The 27,714-nt window shown below is 44.7% G+C and overlaps 1 protein-coding gene and 1 pseudogene across 1 annotated transcript; one reads left to right on the forward strand and one right to left on the reverse strand.

Annotated features, from left to right (window-relative positions):
- The first annotated feature begins 2 nt into the window (after positions 1-2).
- On the forward strand, positions 3-27,589 carry prr12b (proline rich 12b). Its single transcript, XM_074696103.1, has 16 exons — positions 3-480; positions 5,020-5,177; positions 5,474-5,635; positions 5,803-10,331; positions 12,240-12,452; positions 15,848-15,922; positions 16,990-17,845; positions 20,202-20,809; positions 20,891-21,007; positions 22,547-22,680; positions 22,816-23,960; positions 24,123-24,242; positions 24,361-24,458; positions 24,594-24,725; positions 24,904-24,999; positions 26,670-27,589. Exons 1-16 carry the CDS (start codon positions 398-400, stop codon positions 26,802-26,804), a joined length of 8,661 nt encoding a protein of 2,886 aa, XP_074552204.1. The 5' UTR covers positions 3-397; the 3' UTR covers positions 26,805-27,589.
- LOC141809096 (uncharacterized) lies at positions 18,272-20,073 on the reverse strand (annotated as a pseudogene).
- Positions 27,590-27,714: the final 125 nt, after the last annotated feature.

Genomic DNA, 27,714 nt, shown 5'->3' on the forward strand with positions numbered 1-27,714 from the left:
CTTAAAAATGGCGTCTTGGTAACAAAATGAGAGAAATATGTTCAGAGTGAGCAGCGGCAGCAGCAGCAGCGGTGATCGCTGAGGACGGCGTCACTTTCTGACGCCGCTGGAGAACGCGGAGCATCTGTTGTACGGCCCCGCAGCTAAACGCACGAGACAATAGACAGTGAAATATATGGGGAGCGGAGAGGAGGGAGGAGGTGCTCCTGGCTGCTGTGACCCCCTCCCCTCCTCCTCCCCCTCCTCCTCCTCCTCCTCCTCTCCTCCCTCCATTCCTCCCAGTCTACAGGCTCGTCAGGCGCAGAAATAAACAGGAGCGAGCGCAGAGAAGAGAAGACGTTCCTCCCTCCCCTCCCCCTCCTCGCTATCTGCCCATCTTCATCCAGCCCTTTCTTTCATGGAGAGGAATTATCCCGCTGCAGGGTTCGGAGACCTGGGGGCTGGGACGGGATGGACGTACGACAGATCGGCCAAAGCAAGGTAAGACTCGGTGAGCAAAGCTCCCTGTGAGGGACTCTAACAATGCCTCAGATCTGCCTCTGCATTCAGCCTGGCTGCACGGGGCTGCACGGACACCGGGCTCAGGTACAGCCAGCCGTATTGTCATCCAGAGGGAGGGGAGGGGAGGGGAGGGGAGGGGGCTGTCTCCAAAATGCACGGAATGCGATGGAAGGTTGAGGGTGATTCTGAGACAGAGCAGAGGAGGGGGGATGGGTTTGTGGAAGCACAGTGTGTTATTAAAAATGTCAGATCACATGTATGATCTGGCTCTGCATTGTCTCGCTGCAGCTTTGTCTGCTCCGGACTTCACACAGGATGACAGCAGCTCCTGATTGGTACTCTGCTAATTGGCTCGAGCCTCAAATCAAAGCGGTGTGATGCACACACAACTGCTGTCAGCACGGAGAGCCAGCACTCCTTTACATCACAACATAAAGACATATAGGCTACATGAGATATGAAAGATAACCAGCTTTAGCAAACCAAGCTGTGTGTTACATGAAAAACTCCCCCTGTATTGTTCAAAGCAGCAGCAGGAGAAGCAGCATGTGATATAGAACAGTATGTGATTTACTCCTTACATTAATGACATGCCTTAATATCAGTAAACACTGCTTTACAATCACATCACGCGTCTGTCAGACAATTAAACCATGCTGCTTTATCTTCCCCTGCCGTTATCCTTCGCTTTCAGTGCAGCCAGGTCACAGTAGTATTTACCTGACACGGTATTAGTGTGTGTTAGTGTTAGTGAATGCATCATGTGTGCAGCTGCAGCACCCTCCATCAGATTCACGTTAGCATCTCTGTCAGACTAGCCTTAGCAAACAGGCTAATTATCTTGTCGCACAGCTAGCGTTGCATCTGCGTTTAATGCGAACACACTGAACATCGCCGTGCGAGTGTTTGTGTGGACGAGTATGTCCGAGCAGCCTCTGTTCCAACACAACACGCCACCATGTCTGTGCTGTGTGCTGGAATGAAACGAGGCCTCCAGACATGGTGCTAAAGCTAACTAGCCCCTGTTAGCTTTGCTTCACGGTAGCGGTCGCCTTGACAACCACATCAGTCTTCCGCCAGACTCCACCGACCTCCGTGTACCCAAACTCCTCCGACAGGGAGAATGCAGGCATGGCACTAGAAATGTATGTCTTCAACAGTGAAGACGAGTAAAAAGAAAAGGATGAGGGGGTGAATTTACCTCATAACTCAAACTGAGATGTGTTCAATTCGTTTCTTTGTACGTCAGCTAATTTACACAATTTAACAAGCAGAAAATAAGAACAAAAACCCAGATTTATAGTAGTACATCATCTGAATTGAGATAATACCTAACGGAACACCACCATAAAAACAAGATTAAGTAAAGATATAATGCAGAATAAACAGAGATAAGGGTAATACAACCCCAGTTATAAAAAGTTTGGATGGTAGGCAGTACGTTATTAGTAACAGATAACAGAAAATAATACAGAGATGACCCAGACCTTGGCTTTTGGATCGTGTACTGAGCTGGGGTTCCTCTCCTTTAGAGTTAATGATACCATGTCCAGGATTTTCAATATAATAGTAATATTAATATTAATTATAATAATAATAATAATAATAAAAATAAAAATAAAAATAATAGTAATAATAACAATAAACAATAAAAATCACACTTTTCAGTCTGCAAGACAGTCTCTAGCCTTGCCTTAATCCGGAGAAGCTGTCAGCGGTTTCTTCTTTACATAGTACAGTTTTCATCAGCTTCTTTGAATGTGGGGAACCATGAACTGTGGTCACACTCAATGGTTCTTAGAAGAGATTTTGTGCCCATGCAGGGGAGCAGTCATGACTTTGATACAGTAGCCTGCTAAGATTCTAAAGATAATGTCCATCCAGCAGTTTTACTTATAGATTTATTTATTTTGCCTTGCCCTTCTGTACAGTGTCTCAGCTTTCCTAAAAAATGTTGAACTGTTGCTCACACAGTCTCTCACAGAGTGGCAAATGTCTTCTCATCTTTACTTCTCAGAGAGTCAGTCCCTCTGGAATGCCTTGTTTGTATCCAGACATGTTACTGACTTGTTGTAAATACACCTGATTAAGTGGAAGATGTTTCGCCTTGTTAGATTTTTAAGCATTGTGGCACTTTATTCAGATTCCAGTTGTCCTTGCCCCCAGTTCCCCTGAGATGCTGGCATCAGTTTAAAACCTTGTCTTGTTGCCACAACCTCAATTAAGTGTAGTTTCAACATTTTTACAAATTCAAAATGTGTCTTTGTTGCATTAAATTGAGAAATATTGGTATTAAAAAGTAAGGATTAGAATAAAATTCCTTCAAGAGATCTTTCAACTGTTGAACTTGTTAGATGTCGGAGAAGGTGGACATTGTATGATGTTTGCCGTTGTCTCTGCTTTCATAAGTGAGAGCTTCACTGCAAGAGATGACACACTGAGTGCTGCCTTCAACAAGAAATAAATCAATGAGGTTGACAGTACAGTACAACACAAGATCGGAAGCAAAAGAGCGAGAGAACCTGGAACAGATCAAGAGACCAGGAAACGAGGGGAAAGTTAGGCTACATCTAGGAATGAGTAAAATACACTTAAATTACTGCTGCTCTAACAGCATCTTCTCCTCAATCAATCTTACATATACTTGGAGAATTGGTTGGAAAATTATGCAGTTAAGGCAAACATATAGTATGCTGACTATCGTGTACCGTACTTATGTAATCTATGTTTCTGGTCTGAAACAGAGGACTTGCCTGAAACAAGTTAAATAGGAACACTGAGCCATTTAATTGAAGAATAAAAATGTAGATGTTAACTTTTAAAGAAAAAAAAACAAGATTTATCAAGACACTCCGTATGTTTTGAGTCAATCTTTTCTGGTTACGAACTAAACAAAGGAAAAAATTAATCTGAGATCTGGGATTAATCTGAGAAACAAGATGACGAAACCAAGCCAGGACAGATAGTACACATTCTGTAGCTCTGTTGTAGTTTTGGTTCTGTTTGTTAACAGTAAAAAAATTCTGTTAGTATAATGGAGCCTTAATGTGCTGTTGGAACATGAGAGCTGAACTAAGATAAAACTGAGTCCTTGCAGCTGCAAATAATGAACACAGAAAAAAAACTGTTTGGAGTAGCTTCAAGCTTTGGAAAATGGCCCCCCATGCAGATCATTTGTCTTGTGTTTTTATTTAGTCTAGAAAGTATGTAAGTATAAAGTAAAAGTTCATACAGAATTAGAATATTGCAAAAAATACAGGAATTCTACAAATTCTGGTATTCCAGAGCTGTTGTGATGTCTTTCACCGGTCTCTCAAAAATTCCTGTGGGTCTCAGGGTTTCACACTAATTCCTCAGACTCTAACCATAACTGTTTTCATATCCTAGTTTAAGTTTTCTGTAGGATATTTATGCTTGAATAAATCTGAAAAAGAATTTCTTTTTGTCCCTTGTGATGTTTTGGGGAAAAAATACTCACATACCTCTGTAGAATAAGAAATGAGTGCTAGCTACTAGCTAACTTAATGGGGACTCTGCACTGATTTGATTTTCTTACGGTTGTTGCCCACTGTCAGAGGGTCACAGGCTCAGTCCCCATATCTTCATACATACTAAGCCTGTATGAAGTATTATTATTGCATATATGACTGAATTAATACTGGATAAATAAAGGACTGTTTGAAGCTGTGTCCTGCATATTAAAAGAAAAGTAATAGTATGTGCCTGATAATCAGTCCATTTTTTTCACTGGTTATGAATCTTGGATATTTGAAATGCTTTTGTTTTTATTTTACAGGAAAAGATGTGATGAGAAAATGCTTTTTTTTCTGGTACAAGTGTCTTTGTTTGCTCCCCCCTATCAGCTTGATGCTATTCTTGGTCCGAGAACACTGACTTGTTGCAATGATGTTGTGTTCAGTTTGTTATATCAGAGTCCCCTTACAAGAGCTCTTCTGTCAATCCTTAGAAAATGCCCATCTGGCCTCTCATATTGAGAACTCCCTGCAATAATCACACAGTCAGACAGATTTATCTGATCGTCTGATTGAACAACAAGTTCTTGTTGACATATTTACAGAGCTTGGGGTGTGATCTTCAGCCAGCAGACCACTAAAATACTTTTGTCCAGTAAAAATAAGGACATTGCACTTGTATGTTGAACTTCAACTCAAATGCCATACAGACTTTAAGATGTATTGAAATTGAAATCGCCTTTTCCACCTTTTGTTTTTAGAACAGCAACTGAAGAATGTTGTCTTTGCTTAAGGAAAACTTAACTGCTGTGACACTTTTATAACAATTAGAAAATTAAGATAAATAAAATATTTGACAATACGATAGCAGTCATTGTAGTAAAAACATCCAAAAGCAATCAGAAACAATAAATGTAATATGTGCAAACTGTTTCAGTATGGATGAGTAAATATTCTGAATGGACACATGAACTGTGAAGTGAGATCATTGTGCCATTATTGTAAATCAGGACCCCTTATTTCAGTCTAACCATGTGTTCCTTAGCCTCATGTATGGAAGCACCAGGTCATCCCACCCAGACTCAGAGCTCCTCCACCGGCAGGCGTATGGCACCCCACACCCCCTACAGGGCTATGCAACTAATCACCACCCAGGAAGCAGCAGACAGGGCGGAGCCTGGGGTCCACCTGGGCGCACACTGGGTAAGATTAGCTCATTGGTATATCTGTTAAACTGTTTGTTCCATGTACACTTCGGCTTGTATTTCGATAGCATATGTCTGCTTTAATTGGGCCACCTGTGGATTAAAAATAATTCTTTCCTTTTTATAAACTATAACAAAACTTGTATTATTTAAAATTATACAGCCAAAGAAATCGAACACAATTCTATATTGCTGTGCACATGTGCCAGACATTAGGCAGAATCTAAAAGCTTGGCAGCAATTTAAGGCAGAAGTATGCAGAAGTATTAGACAAGGCTTGTGTTTTGTTGCCAGGGCTGTCTGGGCTTTTTGATGCCAGCCTCCACCATGCCAGCCCCTCAGGCCCAGACCCCTCCGTCATGAATCTGATTTCAGCCCTGGAGTCCAGAGGTCCACAGCCCCCACCCTCTGCCTCCTCCCTACTTTCGCAATTTCGCACTCCCTCTTGGCAGACTGGTGAGTGTCAATGCTATTGTTGAAAGAAAGACTAAACAAGTTCTACTTTCATGACGTTTTGTAATCTACAATTTACTTTGTCTCCATTTACGTAAACACCTAAACTGAAAAGGCTGATTAGTGACTTACTTTGACCAATGCTGTTTGTGTGATGTTGTGTCCTGTAGCAATGCATACTCCCGGCCCGGCGGAGCTCTTTATATCAGGAGCACTTCCGGGTTCCAGCTCCTTCCCCCCCTCTTCAGCCCTTTCTGCATACCAGCATCCTGGTTCCTTCTCTGGACGGTCTTTCACTCCCTCACTATCCCTGCAAGACACACCTACATTTAGCCCCACCTCCAATGGCTTACTCTCCCCCCATGACCCCCTGCTGCACATCAAAACACCCTCTCAGTCCAGCTTGGGCTTTGACCGTTTGCTGTCCTCCCAGAGCGCTTCTTACCGGGGCTCCCAGGAGCCCACTGCCCCAACCCAAGCTCCTCCCCCTTCTGCTGGTTGCCACCTGCCCCCTCCCCAATTCAACCTGCTGTCCTCCCAGCTTCACAATCAGTCTCAGCTCTATAATGCCTCAATGTTCTCCTCCACACCAGCTCTGACACCCACGGCCACACCTTCAAGCCAGCCTCCTCCAGAGAGGGCAGTTTCCCGGCAGGACAGTGTGATTAAGCATTACCAGCGAACATCCCCAGTACAGTCCACAACGCTTCCCCTGCAGCAATATGTCAGCTGTGGTGGGTCATCAGGCTACCAGCAGATTACAAGCCACCACCGACACCCTGGATTGTCCTGCAGTCCTCTTGGGGAGCAAAGCCCATCCTCTGACCCTAAACCCTCACAAAGGATGGATCCCAAAGGGTATCGACCCATCATCCAGCCTCCCTACACCTCCTCATCCTCCAGCTCCACAGCCTCCTCCGCATCTGGCACGAAGGGATCCAAATGTTCGAGTTCCAGTAGTGGCTACTCCTCTTCTGGTTCAGCTTCATCCTCTTCCCGTACCCCACACACTCCACCATCAGCCTCCTCCGCCTCCTCTTCATCCTCCTCTAGTTCCAAGACAAGCACTGGCTCCATGTCTGCTTCCTCTTGCCCACAGCCCCCACCACAGACAGCACCAACACGTGCACCTCTACAGGTAGTGTCATCTAATCTTGCTCAACAGCCAGTACCAGAACAATGCCTCACTTCTTATGGCTCTCCATCAGTGACCAAATCAAATCTACCAGACCGTACCCCTCCACAACAACACACCCAGTCCTGCTCCCCAAACCAGCCTCAGCCAACACACATGGCCCAGACATATGGAGGCTTCAGTTCGCCTCATGCCCAAGACTTGAGCAGTGGTGCAGGGGGCAACGGAGGAAAGAACTTCACTGGTGTTGGGTCAGGGAGTCGTTCGTTTTCTGCAGAGATAGTCTTTGGTGACTCAAGCTATAGCTCAAGAAGAGCAGGTAGTCCTGTCATAGGGTATGGGAGTGCAGGAGGATCAGCAGTAAGTGGACCCATGTCAGGGCTAGGAAGTGGAGTTGGATCAACAGGAAGCGGGGCTTCAAGCAGTACTGGAGGCAGCAGCTCGTACCACCTACCTGAGTCAAGTCCTTCACCCTCCATTGGTTCCACGATCAGCCGCCCCGGAATGCACTCCCCAGCTTCTGCTCGCCCCGCACAGTCCCCTGGAGGCTCAGGGGCCAACAAATACTTTCCATCCATGCTCTCTCCCGCTTTTATGTCCTCGCCACAAGGATTCCCTGATACAAGGCAAACACAGAGCCAGTCGTACCACTCAACACCACCTAAGTCAAAAACAGAGACCAACATGCTTGGAGTTGATCGATCCCAGGATGCAGAGGAAGATGAGGAGGATTTTCTAATCAGCCACTTACTACATGCCCAGAGCTCAGCTACCCACCCCTCCCAGCATCACCAACCTCCTCAGCAACTACCCCAGCCACTCCCACAGGCAAGAGATGGGGAGGGAAAGGGTCTAACCTATGACATTAACAAGATGTCGGAAGAGCGCTACCACCTTCAGAGTGTGATTCGCACCAATAATGCCAATAGTGGTTCAGGTTCTGGGACGACCATTGGTGATTCAGCAAGTGGCTTAAGCAGTCATTTAGAAATATCATCAAAGAAAAACCAGCAGAAGTCAGAGTTAAACATCTCAAAGTCCACTGCTGGAGGGCTCAGAGGTGTCACTGACTCCTTTTCTCACTCCCATCAACAACAGCATGACCCTCTGAGCTCTGTTGTCCACTATGAAAGAGGGGACCCCTACACGCAACACCCACACACCCAACATTCTCACCACAACTCACATTTGTCCTCACTCTCTCAGCACTCTCAAATATCCCAGCACTCTCAGTCTGCTCAACATACGCAACACCCTCAACATTCTCAGCATAGCCATCCTCATTCACACCCCCACAACCACCCACACTTGGACCTGAAAAAGCCCTCAGATACAAACGACAACACCTATTTATGTAATACACCAGATGTGCAGCAGGCTTCCCAGAGCAGGGTCCCCCTGCCTCTGATGGATTCCCCACCAGACCATACCCAGCAAGCCCACATGCTGCATTCTGTCCTTTCCCATACCACCCGCACCAAAATGGACCCCCAGCTACCCTCTACCCAACAGCAGCAGCAGCCGCAGCAGCTCTCTTTGGGCCAGCAGGCAATGATAGGTTCAGCTGGAGGAGCAGGGCCTGCAGGGGTTGATTCCAACCCACAGAGTCAGTCCTCTCAGTTACAACTCCAGCTCCACTCCCAGGGCTTAGATACACACTACAACCTTGGATCCCAGCAAAGGGACCAAACCCGCCCCAGTCAGAATCCAGTATCCCCATTAGACTTGCTTGAGCAATCTCTTACCCGGGCAACTAGTAGAGACAGTGGAGGAACTCTGGACAGAATTGGGGTTGGAGTGACAGTACCAGGAAGGGAGACAGGTGGTGGAGACAGACAAAGACAACAGCACAGACTTACACCTCACCACCATTCTCAACAAACAGCCTCAGACCTCCATGATTTCCTCTCTGAACCAGATATGGGTTTGTCCACCCCCTCACACCTGCACCACCTCAGTCAGGCCCAGACACATCCGCATCCCCATGCCCATCACCAACAGCAAGCACATTCTCACCATCAGCTGTCCCACTCTCAGTTAGCCCACCAACACTCCCACCAGATGGCAGCAGATATGGGAACTGCTCAACAACAGCAACAGCCTCAACAAAGAGAGCCTGAAACCCAGCTGTCACACTCTCAGTTAGACCAGCTCAAGCAGTCCCAGTTTGACCCAGTAAGTCCTGTTGGTAAAATAGGACAGAATCAAGCCCAGCAGCAGCAGCAGCAGCGGTTTGCTCCTCTTTCATCGATCTGCTTTCCAGAGTCACTCTTACATGATGAAGACCGTTCCTTCTTTCCTGAGATGGATGACATGTTTTGCTCTGCTGATTACAAGTCAAGCTGTGCTGGGGACTCTGGGACAGGACAGACTGCACAGGAGAGCCTTTCCCAGGGTCATGGGCCAGGGCAAGAGGGTATGGAGGTCCTCAAAAGAGGAGGTGCTGGGGAAGGCTACGATATAGTTGGACACCACAGTGATCAAGGCTATGGACAGTACTGCCATGGCCTTTCAGGAACAGGAAATAGTAATCTCCACTTAGACCTTGATTCTATGAAGACCCATGAGCTTCCATCCACTGTGAACACTGACCAGCTTGGTCTCATCCAGTCCCAAACCCCCAATATGGCTTTGACCTCTGCAGTTCAAGGAGATGGCTCAGTCAACAAGATGATGGGAGCTGTGGGAGTGGGTGGAAGTTCAAGCTCCACAGGTCTAACCTCACCAATATTTTGTTCTTCTCGACCCAAAAAACTGCTGAAGACCAGCTCATTTCACCTGCTTAAGCAACGTAGGGAGCCACAACCTCAGACAAAGAAAAATTATGCCCAGGAGTACGAATTTGAAGATGATGAGGACAAAGCTGATGTTCCTGCTGATATTCGCCTCAACAGCCGACGCCTTCCTGACCTGCTCCCAGACTTGGTGTCCAGCTGTAGGAAGGGTGGTGGGGCAATGGGAGTTAGTGGGCTCAGTCCACTGATGGGTGAAATTGACTTCTGTCAGCCTGGTTACTCTTCCTTTGGACACCCACCACAACATACCCCCCTGGAAGGCCCAAAGAAAAGAGGCAGGAAACCAACTAAACCAAAACGTGAAGGTCCTCCTCGGCCACGAGGTAGACCACGAATACGTCCTCTTCCAGAGCCGCCTCACTGCAGGGGGCTGATGGGAACAATGCCTGGAGAGACCAGGAGGGGTCGAGGGCGTGGTCGAGGGAGGGGCAGGAAGGATGAAGGACTTTTGGAAATGCATCAAGATATGAATAAAGCACAAAGCCTTCCATACCATCATCATCATCATCAGCAACAGCAGCATCAACAGCAGCAGTTGAGCCAACATCATCATCTCCAACAACACCCACACCAACAACACAGACCACAGGCAGACCACCACCAAACACCCCAACAGCAGCACCACCTGCATCATCAGCAGCAACATGTGTCCTGCTCTCAGCACCAACCGCTTGATCAACAGCAGCAACATCAGCCACACCACCTTCATCAACAAGAACAACAGCAACCGTCCCAGCAGCTGCAGCAGGATCCAATCCGACCAATCAAGGTAATGGAGAACAAAGTATCGGAGTCTTAGGGCCAATCCCAATTGTCACTCTTTCTCCTCCCCTTTCATCTTACCCCTTCGCCCTCTCTTTGAGGGGGTGAAAACACATCTCTTAGAAATGAGACACCACTCAATCTCAGCTATGTCTTCACTCCTGGTTGCTTGTTGGCTGTCGCAGGCAGAGCGACTGTTTCTTCTCTTGAAAAGCGAACACATTTTTACAAAGTGATGATAAACTGACGTCAGAATAGGGCGACACATTTACAGCAAACAGACTTCACTACCATCGACTGCATTACAGGAGTGATGAGGCAGCTAAGCTATGAAAAACTAACGTTAAGCTAACGTTAAGCTAACGTTACTGTAATCAAAAGCTTTATTATGAAGCTTCTGAATACTGTAACATTATCTTATCATAGCTTATGTAGCTAGTACAGATCCTGAATGCAGCTTATCTGTCTAATCATTCATGAAATGCAGTTCATTGTAGTGAAGTCTGTTTGCTGTGAATGTGTCACCCTGCTCTGACATCAGTCTAGTTTATTATCAGCTGTAGCTGTTGCTATAGCAGTATTAGCAAGATTGTTTTAACAAACCATTTTATAAAAAAAAACAACAATTCAGAATATGGCTAATATTTACGTGGAGTGGCAAAGGATAGTGTGTCTGCTAAAAATATCCATATCATAGGAAATTTGTCATACCCCTTGATTTCAATTGAGGTCCTAGTTTGTCCTCGTTTCAAAGGCTGTGTAGCCCTTCACCTTCACCTTACGGAGAATTGGGACACCACTTTACTAGACATACAAGCGCAAAACCAAGGACTAAGGAGCAGAATTGGAATCGGCCCTAAGTCAAATGTACATCATATGTTCTGTCTAATTTAATTAAGAATAAAGAAATAAAGTAGAAATGCATATGTGAGTGTGTATTATAGGTGGCTGTATCAAAAGGTAGATAAAGAAACTGTTTTGTCTGTCCCAGTAATAAGAAAATTCAATGCACACTCACATTTAAAACACAGGTTGGCTTCGCCAGCTTAAAACAGAAACTGATAAAATTATAAAAGTGTATTTAAGTAGGTTCAGGGAAGCTTTGGGGAGGAAATTAGGGCTTTCTTTAAGACGTATCTGCAAGCCAGTGGGACTGTGTACCGCCCTCCTGGTGGCAGTAACTGGTGGAGTTGTGCAGGGGAAGAGTGGGATATTCTGTGATTAGGGTGGCTCTCCTCACGAAACATTGGTACAGCTCAGAGAGAGGAGGTTGAGATGAGCCAGTTATTTTGCTGGCTTGGTTAGATTTGTGGGAGAATTTTTTGATGCATTTGGTGGTGAGGGAGTCATACCAGGATGAAACATTGAAGGTGAGAGTGAACTGATAACACCATTGAAAACCTGTGGAAAATTACGATTAAATTAAATAGATGTTGCTCTGAATGGCCTTCACCAGTTAAGGTATAGCCAACACCAGACTGTCCGTGGGACTCAGCTGAAAGTAGTTTTGTGGTATTGCTCTTTGTCTTGTCTTTAATTAATTTAATGTTGCATGCATCAACATAGATCTAAATGTGTCATATTTCTATACAGTCTATGTGTGTTTGTGTAAGAACTCCTGCTGCTAATGCTTAGGAGTCTGCCCACGCTGCGTCTCGATGTTTGTGGCCACAGTGTAAGATACATTTCTCTCTGCCAGGTCTGGCTTGACCACAAATTAGATCAGTCCTTGAGCAAAACTGAACCAAATATTCATGCCTAGCATTGTGGACTGCTGGAATATATATCGACAAAACCACCCCACGCTTGAGGGGTTTAATACAAGAAGTAACAGTGATTTTATGAGTTAGTGAATTGTGCGTCTTTTCTATTTTACGTTGAAAGTCTTAATCCATTCACCTTTTCTATCCCTCAGATCAAACTGCCCATCCCCTCCATGCTTCCATCCGAGTCCATATTGAGGACAGACTCACTTTCCAGCACAGATCCAGTTTTGTCTGATGGATCTGTGGGATCAGCACCAACCCTGGGCCTAAGTCCTGGACCCAGCACAGCCATGGATATCAGCAGAACAGATCTGAACCAGACTCAAGACAAGATGATGAAGCTCCAGCAGAAAACTGGAGAGGTAAGAGGTTCTGCTATGATTTATCATACAAGGGAACCATTCATTTCTCATTAGCTACTCTTACAAAAAAAACTCCCTGAGGTGTCTTTGTGACAATTGCTGAACTTTTCTAACATGTTCTCTGTGTTAATTCATCTGTCATTATTTCAAAGGTTTTAAACGTTTGGAAGGATGGAGTATACCTTCGTTGAATTCTTGTAGATTTTACCCTGCAGGCTTGAATGGACTGGCACTGTGGGATGTGTGACCAAAGCTGAGAGTTTTCTCATCTTCACAGTCACATTATACACAACAGCTTGAGGGGGAGTCACTTTTTACAGGGGGTGGGCAGAATGACAAATATCTGAGAGCAGGAATCCCCGGTCAAAGTCAAGTTATCAGTTTACTTATTTTAGTTGACTTATAATGATGTGTACAAGAGAACTACCCTATCAACGAAAAAGACAGTTTTTATGACATACCTCCTTAATACCTCCTAATGCGACTTCCAGTACTCCTGGAGCCAGCCTCAAACAGACACTCGAGAAACAGCAGGTTTTAGCTCTTCCACGTCGTTTCATATTTTCAGACTGGAGGGGTTGCCACTTGGTTGGGCCCCATGGCGTTTACCTTGAATTGGGTGGCCTAGGTTCCAATCCAAACAGAAAACAAAAAAAAAAAAGGTAACAGGTGATGCTGGTATGTGTTTGTTACTACAAAATAAAGTTTTTTTTGGCTGTTATAACAACATTAAAACACATAAGATGAACTATCCAGAATACAGAAAAGGGAATAAAGAGGATGTCAAAGCAATTGGTAGTTAAAGGGACTGTGTGGAGTTTCTAAGTAGTCTTGAAAAAGTCTCCCTTTTTTATACATGCCTGATTGTAATTATTTTTCATATATTTTAAGATGCTACCTCTTAGCTTCCCAGTTGAGTAGGGCAGGACCAAATTTGCCTTTAGCACAAGCTAAAAGCTTAAACACAGGCTAAAGGCTAAAATCCAGGTTAATCTGTTTGTACTTATGTTGGCTCCAACCCACAGTCAGCAGTTATTCTGCAGTGGTCTGTTCAAACCAAGGTTAAAATTGTTTTGGATTTTTCATTATAGTTTAGTTTTAATTAGTTTTTATTTTTTTTTTCTATTAAGTTTAGTTTTAATTAGTTTTAGAGCAGGCGTTCTTGTTTTTATTTAGTTTTGATTTTTGCAACAAGGCTTAGTTTCAGTTTAGTTTTAGTTTTTTCATACCTTATTAACCAGGTGCAGGATTGAAAAAGGTCAGAGTAAACATTTTGTAATACTGTTTATTTTCCAGTCCAACATAGTGCTCACTGCTCAGTCAATGCTGATACTGAACTGTTGGCTGCTGCCTTAAACACAAGAAAATCATATAAATTAATATAAAAAATAATATAAACTTCATATAAAAAATAATATAAACTTCATATAAAAATATATACATAAATAATATTAAAATAATGTTAACCTAAATTACATTAAAATAATATTAACAAAAACTATATAAAACAATATAATATGAGCTTAAATATTTAGAAACTTGGACTCTAAGAAGAAAGACAGACTTAAAAACAATTAAAGTCAGACTCACATGTAATTAAACTATCACAGATGCTCTGATTCATTGCTCCACTATGTTTCGTAGCAGCACAGCGCACAGCCAGTCAGTGCACTAAACAACAACGTCCCAGCACGTCACTATGATGGTGCCTTACGGCGCTGACAACTGCCTAAAACTGTCGTAAAATTGGTTGGGAAAATGTGTCGGATTAATTTAAATCCTAAAGGCTATTAATATTGTCAGAAACTAAAACTAAGGGCATTTCCTCTATATTTTTACTTAGTTTTAGTTAGTTTTGAGAACACAAGATACAGTTTTAGTTTACTTATCATTTTTGTTTTCTTTTTTAGTTTTTATTAGAGTTAACTGCAATGTAGTTTAAATTTTAGTTTTCGTTTTTAGTTTTGCTTTAGTTAACTACTACAACCTTGGTTCAAACTTGAGAGTCTATCAATAAAATGAAGAGCAAGGTTACGTTAGCTCTGCTTGGTGAGGTTGGAGTTGGTAGATGAGCTCTGGTAGGACAGAACCAGGATTCACTAACGTTACACGTTACAGACACGTCTCAGAGCACTGGGCTGTGAGGAGAGCTAAACATAGCCGGCTACTAAACTATGGTACGAACTGACAAAGTTAGCTTGTTGTCAGGTTTCAAAGCGTAGTTCTAACTGTTGATAAATATCTTACTTTGTGGCGTTGTATCCAGTAAAAAGTTGTCTTGATCAAAGAGAATCTGATCTCCATTCATTTCCAAAACAAATACACGCCTTGTAAACAGTCATGTCTTCACCACAGTGTGTGTGAAACTCGGGGCCAAAAGGTGGCGCTGCAGTCCAACTTAAACAGATTCTCCTCACATCATGTTTAAATACATTTTAGCATTCTCTTGTTTTTCACCAGGCCTGCTTTTAGGACCAGCTGCTACTTGTTTGTGTTGACCACGCCCCTTGAGACCGGATTTTTATAGTTTGCACTCTAGTTATTATTTAAGGTGATATTCATTAATGTAATAAAATAAAGAAATGAGTTTGTGACCAAACAAAAATGTGAAAAGCCATAAGGCTTCTTATCAGAAATAATCATCCATTCTCCATCCTTGCAGTAAATGTACGAGGGACATCAGCCAGGTGTTCTTTCATAGTGCCGCTCTGTATTCTAACACATTGTCCTCTTCATTAGCCAGGGACTGATGTGAAAGTGCTGATTCAGCTATAAGGATGTTGAATGGTATTCACATCCGTACGACTCAGCCCTTTGTAGAATTGCAGTTTAGAACAATGCAGCAGGGCAGTGACCCTTAGAGCAGGCAAAGGATCAGTGCTTGTGTGTAGAACCAGGTACGTCATCGCATCACAACGATAGGGTCTACAAAGAGTCCACTCTGGTCTGTGGATGTAAATATTAGCTTAATTAGAAACATAGTAGATAAAGAAAATATTCTCCAAATTGACATTGCCTCAACAGTACTTCTTGATTATCAGAATGTGGAAACAGTTTTGACTATGTCCTTGCTGCAGCAAAATTTGAGAGCAAGCAACAAATTGTTTTTTTACAGTGCAGCGTAAAAGATAAGGAAGCAGTACATATATATTAATTATAATACTCATGAAAATCTACATTTTGGCTCCTAGTTCACTTATAAAATGGCTTGATATGCATGCTTTCTCTAATATACAATGTGTAATGTAGGCAGTAACGTGTTTCTGATGCAGTCCCCCCTGGTGTCCAGCTTCTGTGAGCATTATAAAGGAAAGAACCATATCACGAGTGTTAAGAAGAAACTAACTTTGTGTGCCGGATCTTATGAACTAGATTATTCTCTGATGTTTGCACAGATGACGTGGAAAAAAGAAATGGACGACCCTCTGAATCCTGAAGCCTGGGCTGCTGTGCAGAAACTCTCCAGTTCGGTAAGTTGGTACAAAAACGAGCAAAGCCAGGAGCTTCATATATAATTCATCCCCCATCCATTCAAACTGCAGCCAGTGGTGGAGAGAGCAACACATCCTCCACCGTCTTCACCTCAGCTGGCAGAATACACACCTGACAGTATACCTGTGTGAAAGGTGGTGTTTTACCTGTTGTTTGCTCTGATTTAATATAAATATGAAGTGACTCATCCGTCTGTTGTCGAACAGAGGCGTACATTGTGGATTCCACTCGTGTTTTTTGTGATGTTAGGTTTAGAGAAAGGAGGTTATAGTTGACTGACAGCCAGCTCTTTCTGACTGACAAAAGAGAGAGGAGAGAGATGGCTGTTACCAGGGCAGCTGTTGCCACGGTTACTACATTTTTCAGAGCAGGACCAGTGCTGCCACCTGCTGTCTGTTTAAGTGTATTTCGCAGAACGACTCCGTGTACAGGGTCTTATCTGACTGTTTTTATCTCTGGAGTTCAGATTGTAAACACGAGGGCTTAAGAGTTTAAGAATCAGTTTGTTTCATTTATCCTCAAAAATGTAAAACTGGAGAGGCAGCTGGATTTAATAATTCTTCTAGAATTGATTTGATAAATCTCTGCTGTCTGCTCTCTTGTGATGTTACACTGAGTTGTCTTTCATAGACTAACAAACAGCAGAACATCTTTCTACTGTTTCACCTAATTTGACCAAGTTTATTACTTTGAAACCTACTTTTGTTCAGAAAAAAGAAAAGAAATCTGAAAGTAATGAGGTGATTGAAACTGATTTCTGCATACAAGAACACCCCTTCAGAGATTGTGTCTAAAGTTAATAGAAGTCTACAGAAACAGAACAGGAGTAATTCATGATATGTTAAGGCTAAATGGGAGCTAGAATTGAATACCAAGTTTTAAAAGCAAGTTTTAAATTTCAAAAGATGCTTTTTCCTTGAGTTTGACATGTGTTCTCAGGAAATAAGCTGTACATCAACCAATCATCTAAATTATGGCTAATATTCTTTATTCTGACTGATAGACCATCATTGTTGTTCACTACTTGGTTTCCACTCTCTTTCAGGCTGATGACAAGTCTTTCGACTTCAAACCCGGCTTCATGGCATCTTTTCTGGACTTCCTGAAAACCGGAAAGAAGCAGTCCGATCTCGAGCTGGGACCCGATGGAGGTCCAGTGGAGGAGGCTCTCAACCCCTGCTCCTCTTTAAAGAGCTCCTCTCTCAGACCCTTATCCCCTCCTCCTCCTCCGCTCCCACAGTCTCCTTCTCAGCAGCCTCCATCCTTCAGCGAAGGGGCGCAAAGCGAGGGGGCTGACCTGAACCTCAGCGGCTGCTCCAGTCCCTGTAAGCCGCTGGATGAAGAGCTCAAGAGGAACCTGGAGACACTGCCTTCCTTCTCCTCTGATGAAGAGGATTCAGTCAGTAAGAACCAGGACCTACAGAAGAGCATCTCCTCGGCTATCTCCGCCCTCTACGACACCCCTCACTCACTGGCTGCCGCCATGGCATCTGCTATGGCCAAAGTCCCGCCCACTCCATCCCCACCCACCCCTCAGGAGCCGCCCCTCAGCCCTCCTCTTCCTGCCCTGCCTCCTCTCATTCCCAGCATGGAGGGTGGAGAAGAGGAGAAAGGGGAGACGCTCACATACCCTCAGCAGCTCTCTCAGGAGAAGGAGGAGCCCAAGGAGGTGTCTCTACAGCTGGAGAGAGAAGAAGAGGATGAGCAGGAGACAGAGATGGTGCAAAGAGGACAAGAGGAAGAGGAGGAAGAGGAAGAAGAAGGATTAAGGACAGCTGGTGATGATGATGATGATGATGAGCTGGGTGTGGATCAACAAATTCTGCAAGAGGGATCTCAGAAGGAGCAGGAGAAGGAGAGGTCTTCTGAACTCCAGTCTGAGGAGGTCTCCAAGGTTCAAGGTAATGCATTACTTCTTTCCATGTCTGTCATCAGAGTTACAGTGCACCCGGAAAGTCTCTCAGCGCTTTGCTTTTTCCACATGTTATTATGTTACAGCTTCATGCCGACATGGAATAAATTCATTTATTTCCTCAAAATTCTACACATCAGTTTTCTCAGCTTTTGCTCAGTCCTTTGCTGACTCACCTTTGGCAGCAGGTACAGTCTCCAGTCTGTTTGAATATGAAGCCTCGGGCTTGGCTCGCCTCTCTTTGGGAAGTTTGGTCCATTCCTTTTCCTGAAGCCCCTCTTTTGATACCTTGGCTGTGGTCTTGGGGTCGTTGTCCTGCTGAAACATGAACCATGGCCCTAGTCTGAGGTCCAAAGCCCTCTGGAGCAGGTTTTCATCCAGGATGTCTCTGTACATTGCTGCGTTCATCTTCCCCTCAATCCTGACTGGTCTCCCAGTTCCTGCTGCTGAAAAGCATCCCCACAGCATGATGCTGACACCACCATGCTTCAGTGTAGGGATGGTATGGTCCAGGTGATGAATGGTGCCTGGTTTCCTCAAAACACGACGCCTGGCATTCACGCCAAAGAGTTCAATCTTTGTCCAATCAGAGCTGAAGATTTTCTTCCTCATGGTCTGAGGGTCCTTCAGGGGCCTCTAGGCAGACTCCAGGTGGGCTTCCATGAGCCTTTTACTAAGGAGTGGCTTCCTCTGGTCTCTCTACCAAACAGGCTTGATTGGTGGGTTGCTGCAGAGATGGTTGTCCTTCTGGAAGGTTCTCCTCTCTCCAAAGAGGACCTCTGGAGCTCTGACAGATTAAACATGGGGTTCTTGGTCTCCTCCCTGACTAAAGCTCTTCTCCCCTGATGGCTCAGTTTAGATGGGGGGTCAGCTCTAGAAAGAGTCCTGGTGGTTCTGGACTTCTTCCTTTTACAGATGATGGAGTCCATTGGGACCTATGAAGCAGCAGAAATGTTTCTGGACCCTTCCTCAAATATGTGTCTGGGAGTCACCTGTGGGACCTTGTATAGACAGGTGTGTGCCTTTCCACATCAGGTCCAATCAGCTGAGTCCACCACAGGTGGACTGACATGAAGCTGTAGGAACACCTCAAGGAGGGTCAGAGGAATCAGGATGAACCTGAGCCCAACTCTGAGTTTTGTGGCAAAGGCTGTGAATACTGATGGACATGTGTCAACAATTTGGGATTTAAGGAAAGAGATAAAATAATTAAGATCCAAAATTGCTGGTGAGGGAAGCAGGTATTTATGATAACACCAAGTGGGAGAAGTTGGAAGTAAGGATGGGTCATAGGAACCCATCACAGAGTGGTCCACCCCCTGAAAGTCTTATCATCATATGCCCTTAGTCGGTGATCGGAAGGTTGCAGGTTCAAGCCCAGCTCTGGGCGACACATGGCGATGTGTCCTTGGGCAAGACCCTTAACCCCTAGTTGCTCCCACTGCTGCGTCAGTGGTGTGTGAATGGGTATGAAAAGGGCGTGACTGTGTTACATGTACTGATGGATAGCTGTCATAGTAAAGATTGGATCCATCAGTGTGTGAATGTGAGTGCGAATGGGTGTGGATGGGTAAGTGTGACCTGTGGTGTAAAGCAGCTTTGAGTAGTCCATGACTAGAAAAGCGCTATATAAGCTCAAGTCCATTACCATCCATCATCCTGAGTGAGTCGTTAAGTCCCACTGTCATATGAGGTGTTGCGGTCACATGATCCCCGGTGTGGATGTTTCGTTAACTTCCTAGGGAGAGAGTTAAGCTATGCATTGTAAGTGGCTGAGCGGTTTATCTGAGTCCACCCCCTCAGTTCAGGGAAGGTTTCTCTAGTTTGGTGAAGATGGCTTCTTTGACTTCTCTTTCAAACCATCTTTTCTCTTCACATGAAACCTGTACAATGCCATCCTCAAAAGAGTGTCCTGTGGATGTGAGCTACCAAGTCCTGATCAGAAGGGGTGTCTCTTCTGTGTTGAGCCAAATCTCGTGAAACAGTTGTTTAGTTGTTGTACAGGTCACTGCGCTGGACAGCGTACACCTCGTTGCTCTGTTTGTGTCCTGGTGTTTTGTCCTTGGGATGGACCAGCTTCTGGCTCAGAGTGTTTCCAGGCTTCAAGTGAACAGGAATGTGGTGTTTGCCAAAGATCCTCTGTAGTTTTTCGGATACGCCTGCAATGTACGGGATCACAATGTCCTTGCCTAATAGCCAGAAGGCAAAGCTTTCCATTACAAATCAATCCATGTTTCCAAATGAGATCACAGATATGAGCAGCTGCAGTGAGTCTTCCTGACTTCAGATAAAGGGGTTAAGATCTTGATCATCCATCTTATGTCCTCTTCACTTTTGTTTTTCAGATTCTCCATCAGAACCTGTGCCTGCTCCTGCACCTCCGTCCCCATCCATCTCCCCATCACCTCCCACCTACTCCTCCCCCTCACCCCTCCCTCCCATGTGTCACTCTGTACCCTCTCCTCCTCCAATCCAGCAGGAGGACGAAGAGGAGAATCTGACACATCCACCCTCTGAGCAGCAGATGCTGCAGCAAACCTCCTACCAACCTGCTCCGACTGCAGGCACCTCTCCTCCTCCTTCCACCTCCCCTCCAGCCATCCTGTCCTCACCCCTCTCCAACCTCCCCTTGGCCCAGTCCGTCCCTCCTCCATCCACCACACCACCCCCTTCATCCTCTGATCAGGACCAGGAGCCTGAAGCCGGACAGCTTTCCCCCTCCTCACCTTCTTCGTCCTCACCTTCTTCATCATCCTCACCGCCACCTTCCCCTCCAACCCCGGAGGAGGCACCGGCATCCCAGCGCCTCACCTCCCTTCACCTGGCGAAGAAGCAGGCGGATGCTGCTATTGCTGGGGAGAGCGAGGAGGAGGACAGTGAGAGCGGAGGTGAAGGGATCTTCCGTGAGCGTGACGAGTTTGTGGTTCGGACAGAGGACATAGGAACTCTGAAGGTACGTGGAAGCAGGTAGTGAGGTGAATGAATATATTACCTTTCATGACTCACAGCAGGTTTTTTTGTTCTGTCCCAACAGATGGCCTTGCAGACGGGCCGGGAGCCCCCACCCATCTGGAGGGTGCAGAAGGCCTTACTCCAGAAGTTCAGTCCAGAAATCAAAGATGGTCAAAGGCAGTTCTGTGCTACCAGTAATGTGAGTTTAACAGCAGACACATGTTCAGTTTAACAGAGGATGAATCCCCTAGTTCACTCCACACTGAACCATACACTGTAGAAAATATCACTGTAAAACACCAACAGCAGAAATGTCCATTTATTTCTCAGTGCATGTACTATAATTTACTTTTACAGTATCATCCTGTATATTGGATTACATTATAGGAATGTGAAATAACAGTAGAATACTGAAAACCCTGCTTTCAGATTTTTACAGCAAGGTATTTTTTGTTGTGATGGTGTTTTGTAACAGTGAATGAGGAGAAAGCCCAGTGAACATGAGACCCTGCTGTACAGTGGGATATTGCGTGGAGTAGTTGTGTTTTAAGGTCAACTGAATATAACAACCCCAGTTTATCTTTCATTTCCAATTTAAATTGGTAAACACACTGTGTGAATCATCAGGTATGTGGTCAGTGCCTTGTGAGGTGCAAACAGCCAGTACATGCCATGTGAGGAACAGACAGTTAGTCCATGCCATATGGCGCAGACAGTCGGTCCTTGCCATATGGCACACAGACAGCCTGTCCATGTCATGTGAAGCACAGACAGCCAATCCATGCCATGTGAAGCACAGACAGCTGGTCCATGCCATGTGAAGCACACAGACAGCTGGTCCATGTCATCTTTCTGTAACAATCAAATGAGATGAAGCCAATCAATGCAATATGGCACACAAACAGCCAGTCCTTTCCATGTAAAGCACAGACAGCTGGCCCATGCAGTGCAGCACTTACAGCTGGTCCTTGCTATATGGCACGCAGACAGCCGGTCCATGCCATGTGAAGCACACAGCTGGATCTTGCCACGTGAAGTACAGACAGTCGGTTCATGCCATTTGGATCACAAACAGCCAGCCCATGCCATGTGAAGCATAGATAGTTGGTCCATGCAGTGGAGCACAAACAGCCGGTCCAGGTCAAGTGAAGCACAGACAGCCAGTCCATGCAGTGTAGCACAGACAGCTGGTCTTTGCCACATGGCACACAGACAGTTGGTCCATGCCATGTGGCACACAGACAGTCAGTCAATGCATTTTAGCACGGACTCCAGTGTGCTCCCCTCATTGCAATATCTGAATGTACAGCAGGGTCCCATATCCAATCTGTTTCCTTCTCACTCACAGTTACAAAATGCCATCACAACAAAAATTACTCTGCTGTAAAATAAGGGTAAAATACTGGCAGCAGGATTGTCAGTATTTTACTGTGACTAACAGAGACATTTTGTACAGTGTTGAATTTTAACATAACAGGATTTTACTGTTGAAATTTCCCAATTTGTTACAGAGCATGTTAAGGCTCAAGTTAAGATCATACCGTAAACTCAGAGATAAAAACATGTTAAAATGTCTTGAAGCATGGTTAAATATTTATCATTTCTAAATGTAAGAACTTAAATTTTTGTAAGTAATACTTTGCAATGTAGTGTCTGGTGTTAAGAGCAGCTGATTTCCTCTGGGCTGTCTTCCTGAACAAGCTTCATGCTCACTTCTTTGTCTCTTGTATCTCCTCAGTACCTGGGTTATTTTGGCGATGCAAAGATGCGTTACCAGCGGCTGTACGTGAAGTTCTTAGAGAACGTCAACAAGAAGGACTACGTGAGGGTGTGTTCTCGAAAGCCCTGGCACAGAGCTGGTCTCACCCTGAGGTGTGTTTGACTTACATGTGTTTTCCAGCATCAGTTCATGGCCAAAGCCAAACCTTCATTAGTCAATTTAAAAGTCAGGATTTCTTTACGCAAGTTTGATCCACTCTGCTTTGTTTTTAACTCCCTGGATGACAGGCGCCAGTCTCTGCCCAAACAGCTGCCAGCCGTCCACAACCAGACTCCTCCTCGTCTGGAGAGAGACGATAGAGACAAGGAGAGGCAGAAAGAGAGGGAGCTGAAGGAGCTGAAGGAGCTGAAGGAGCAAAGGGAGAGGGAGCACCGGGAGAAAGTGGAAAAGGATAACAAGGAGAGGGAGAGGAGGGAGAAAGAGGAGAGGGAAAGGAGGGAGAAAGAAGAGAGGGAGCAGAGGAGAGAGAAAGAGGACAGAGAAAAGGAAAGGAGGGAGAAAGAGGAGAGGGAGCAGAAAGAGAGGGAAAGGAGAGAGACTGAGGAGCGAGAGCAGAAAGAGAAGGAGAGGAGGGAGAAAGAGGAGCAGGAGCTGAAAGAAAAGGAGAGAAGGGAGAAAGAGGAGTGGGAGAGGAGGGAGAAGGAGAGGAGGGAGAAAGAGGAGTGGGAGAGGAGGGAGAAAGAAAAGGCAGAGAGGGAGAAGGAGGACAGAGAGGAAAAGGAGAGGGAGTGTGGGGAAAAGGAGAAAGACGTGGAGAGGGAGAGGGAGCGTAGAGAAAAGGAGCAGAGGGAAAGAGAGAGGAGAGAAAAAGAGCAGAAGGAGAAGGAGAGAAGGGAGTTCAAGAGGGAGCAAAGAGAGAAGGAGCAGAAAGAAAGGGATAGAATAAACAGGGAGCAGAAGGAGAAACACGAACGGGAACATAAAGAAAGAGAACGACAGGAGAAGGAGCAGAAACAGAGAGAGAGGGAGCGCAAAGAGAGGGAGCAGACTGAGAGGGAGAGGCAGGAGAAGGAGCAGCGCGAGAGGGAAAGGAGGGAGAAGGAACGAGAGAAGAGAGAAAAGGAGCGGAGAGAGAAGGAGAAAAAGGAGAGGGAGTGGAGGGAGAAGGAGCGGGAGCAGAGAGACAGGGAGCGAAAGGTGCGGGAAAGAGAGAGGGAGAGAAGAGAGAGGGAGGTGAGGGACGGAGCCGTGGAACTCGCCCGGATGAAGGAGGAGAAGAGGAAAGGAGAGGAGAAGAGGATTGAGCGTCAGCCTCAAGCCAAGACGTCCAAGGAGCAGGCTGAGCCTCCTCCAAAGAAGAGGAAGAAGTGGCTGAAGGAGGTGCCGTCCTCCTCCTCCGAGTCTGACTCCTCCCCCGCGAGCGAGGATGAAGGTCAGCTCCTCTTCCAACGTGCATGTTAATTATGTTTGCACAAACATGTGTGTGTGTGTGAGAGTGTGTGTGTGTGTGTCTGTGTGTGTGTGTGTGTGTGTGTGAGAGAGAGAGAGAGTGTGTGTATTCAGGCATTGAGTGCAGCTCTCCTGTGTGTCTCAGGTCCTGTGAGGGGAGGGATCAACAGCCGAGCCATGCGTGAGATGTTCAGGAGCTATGTGGAAATGTTGGTCAGCACAGCGCTGGACCCTGACATGATCCAAGCTCTGCAGGACACTGATGGTGAGCGTGACGTCCTGTTGTTTCCTCATCATCACAGCGGTTGCTTGACTGAAGCAGCACTTGTGTGAAAATGTCAACAAAAATCCAAACATAACATTTTTCATGTTGGCCTCCTCAGACGAGCTGTACCTCCCACCCATGAGGAAGATTGACAGCCTGCTGAGCGAGCAGAAGAAGAGGCTGCTGAGGAGAACCAGCATGAACACTCAGCACCAGGTAAGCCGGTTCATCCTTCGACACCTCTCGATCTACTCTCAGTATGACGGTGACTTTATCCAGTGATTAGCGGAAGAGGGAAACAACCTGTCATTAAAGTAGAGCTTTCCCTCCATCTCTGCTACCTCTCTCCAGGAGGCTCTTCATATCTTCCCTAAGATGACAGCAGACCAGCTGGAGTCCGGAGCGGTCAAAGTTCACCTGGGTGGGGAGGGTTACAACCGCAAAACCCTCAACAGAGTCAAGAGGAGCTTTCCTAAACAACAGGTCAGACACAGCATGGGTCTAACATCCTGCTCTCTGACAACGCCCACCCATCTGGGCTCTCGCCCACTGGTGGACAGAACCATGCTTAAAGATTCATATAAAGATTACTTGAGATGAAGCCTAAAAACATTTCTTTCCTGCATGTATGCACTTTTTAATGTCTCTCCTCTGTTTCCAGGACCTAAAGCTGTCCATAGAAACATGTCGGATCTACAGTCTGTATCACTCGCTTCATCACTATAAATATCACACCTTCCTGCACTGCAAGAAGGAGGTAAACCAAGGGTCATTGATTTTATTAATCTTATATTACATTTTACCATCTGTACAGTTTACTCAGCAATATAAGGGCTTCAAATAGATCTTACAGATACGATTAGATAAGGTTAGAGATGATGATAGAGGCATAGATAGGATAAGAAAATATGAGATGGATCATAACTCAATGAGATGAGATGAGATTAGATGATGTATGATGACACAATGAGTTGAAATTTGAGATTAAATGACATAAAATGAGATGAGGCATGATGCGATGAAATGAGATGCAATGAGCAGAGATGACACAATATGAAATGATGTATGTTGACACATGGGATGAGATATGATCAGATGACATAAGATGGGTTGAGGTAGGGTGACACAGTGGGATTGGATAAGGTATGATGACATGTTTGAATTAGATATAATGAGATGAGATGTCATAACATAAGTCATGATTGGATATTATTACATAGCATTGTTAGATATCATAAGACGAGGTCTGATGGAACACAGTGAGAAAAGATGAGGTACGATGACATATAATGAGTTAAGGTGTGATGAGATGAGATAAAATAAGCTAAGATGACAGAATATGAGATGAAGTATGGTGGCACAAAAAGAAATGAGATGAGATATAATGAGATGAGATGGCATAAGATGAGGTATGATGACACATGATGGGACTAGTAATGACAAAATGACATAAGATAAAATGAGATATCGTGGCACAAGATGACATGAGATGAAATAAAATAAGCTGAGATGACAGAAGATGGGGTATGATGACACGTGATTGGATGAGTTATTATAAAATGGCATAAGATAAGATACGGTATGGTGACACAAGATGACACAAGATGAGATGAGATATATTTATCTGGGATGACATAAGATGAGGTATGATGCAACATGATAGAATGAGTTCTGATGAGTTGACATAAGATGAGATAAGGTATGGTGAGAAAGGATGGCACAAAATGAGATGACATATTATGAGCCAAGACGACATAAGATGAGGAATGATGACACATAATGGGATGAATTATGATTATATGACATAAGATAAGATGAGTAATGGCCGCACAAGATGAGATATAATGAGCTAAGATGGCATAAGATGAGGTACGATGACACATGATGGGATGAGCTATGATGACATAAGATAAGATGCAATCAGGTATGGTGGCACAAGATGACATGAGAGAAGATGAGGTATAATGAGCTGAGATGGCATAAGTTGAGATGATGTTTGATGACACATCAAGTGAAATGAAATGAAAAATGAGAGATCACATCTGATGGGGATAAAATAAAAAGAGATCAGAGGAAATAGATGTTCAGTTGGGATGTGATAAGAAAAGATGCAATATGATTTGCCCTGGTGAGACATGACGTGATACAATCTGATATGGGGAAAATTTTGATGAAATTAGGTTGTGTATAATGTGATGACAAGTGCTAAGTCAAGATGATATATGATAAGATCAGATCACATTAGACAAGATTTGATATGATGAGACCAGATGAAATGAGATTAGATTGATCAAAATGGCTGTGTTTAATGCATGGGAGTTGTCTGATTAAAACTAACAATAGACTAAATCTGTTGAGTGGCTGATGAACCTGGAAATAATAAAACCTGTATAAACACTTTTGTAACAGTCGTGTTGTCTCATGCAGACGGACAGTATCGAACAGGCAGCAGAGGACCCCGGTCAGGAGGAGGTGGTGCAGCAATGCATGGCCAACCAGAGCTGGCTGGAGAGTCTATTTAACTCCTTCGTTGAGCTGCTGAGCCTCAGTTCGAAAGCCTGAAGAACGAGCCAGGACAACAGACACACATCTGGCTGCAGGTTCAGATCTTCAGAGGCCTCCGATTAAATAAAAGAGACCCGGACATTTAACATTTAAAGCATTTGTTGTATTACTGAGTCCATTTTAAAGATGCTGATGATTGGAACAAACTGAGGAGAGGGCGTAGTGAAACTATGTGAATGTGAAGGAGATGAAGGAAGGGACCACACACACTGACAGGCCCACAGAGGCTGTCTATAAGTATGTAATAAACTCTGGTTTGTATAATTTATATACGGGAACGTTTCTAAAGAGGACTGTTCTCAGACTGATTCTTTGCTCCTATCTTATTTAAAGCAGTGTTCATTAAATGCAAACCTGCAGACTGTCTTCTGTCAGGCGCAGATCAGATTGAGACAGACCGTGAGAGTTTGTGTTCTGCCTCTGTCTGCTGCAGGTCAGAGGAGCTGAAATGTATTTAAACTAAACTGTGTTCTTTCTGTTTGTTCTTCTAAAGACGATGAGAGACAGAGAGAGGGTTTAAAGAAAAAATAACGCTCCACTTTCTCAAAGGAAGTGTGAGGAGAGGTGATCTGAAAGCATCCATGTCAGTGTTAATGTCATTTTTATCTGTTAGCTGTTGATGATATTTGCGATTCTTCGACCTCTCAGAGGAGATTTCTTTGACATGTAAATATTGTACAGTTATTTCATTCTCTAGTCCCCCGTTGCTCTTCTGTACATGAAATTCCTGTATTTGACATAATGAAATAAAACTGTTCAAAGGACAAATGTGATAATAAAAGTTAACTGACTCTGATTGAGTTATTTCTCTTACATTTGACAAGTTAAATAAGCATCTTCCTTCCTACAGTTTGACGTGGGTTGGCTCAGTCAAGCTTGGTCCTGTTTGTGTTTCCACAGCCAACCG

The sequence above is a fragment of the Halichoeres trimaculatus genome, unplaced genomic scaffold (genome assembly GCF_033239565.1).
Source record: "Halichoeres trimaculatus isolate MK-OKI-2021-1 unplaced genomic scaffold, fHalTri1.1 fHalTri1_scaffold_20, whole genome shotgun sequence".
Classification (NCBI taxonomy): Eukaryota; Metazoa; Chordata; class Actinopteri; order Labriformes; family Labridae; genus Halichoeres; species Halichoeres trimaculatus.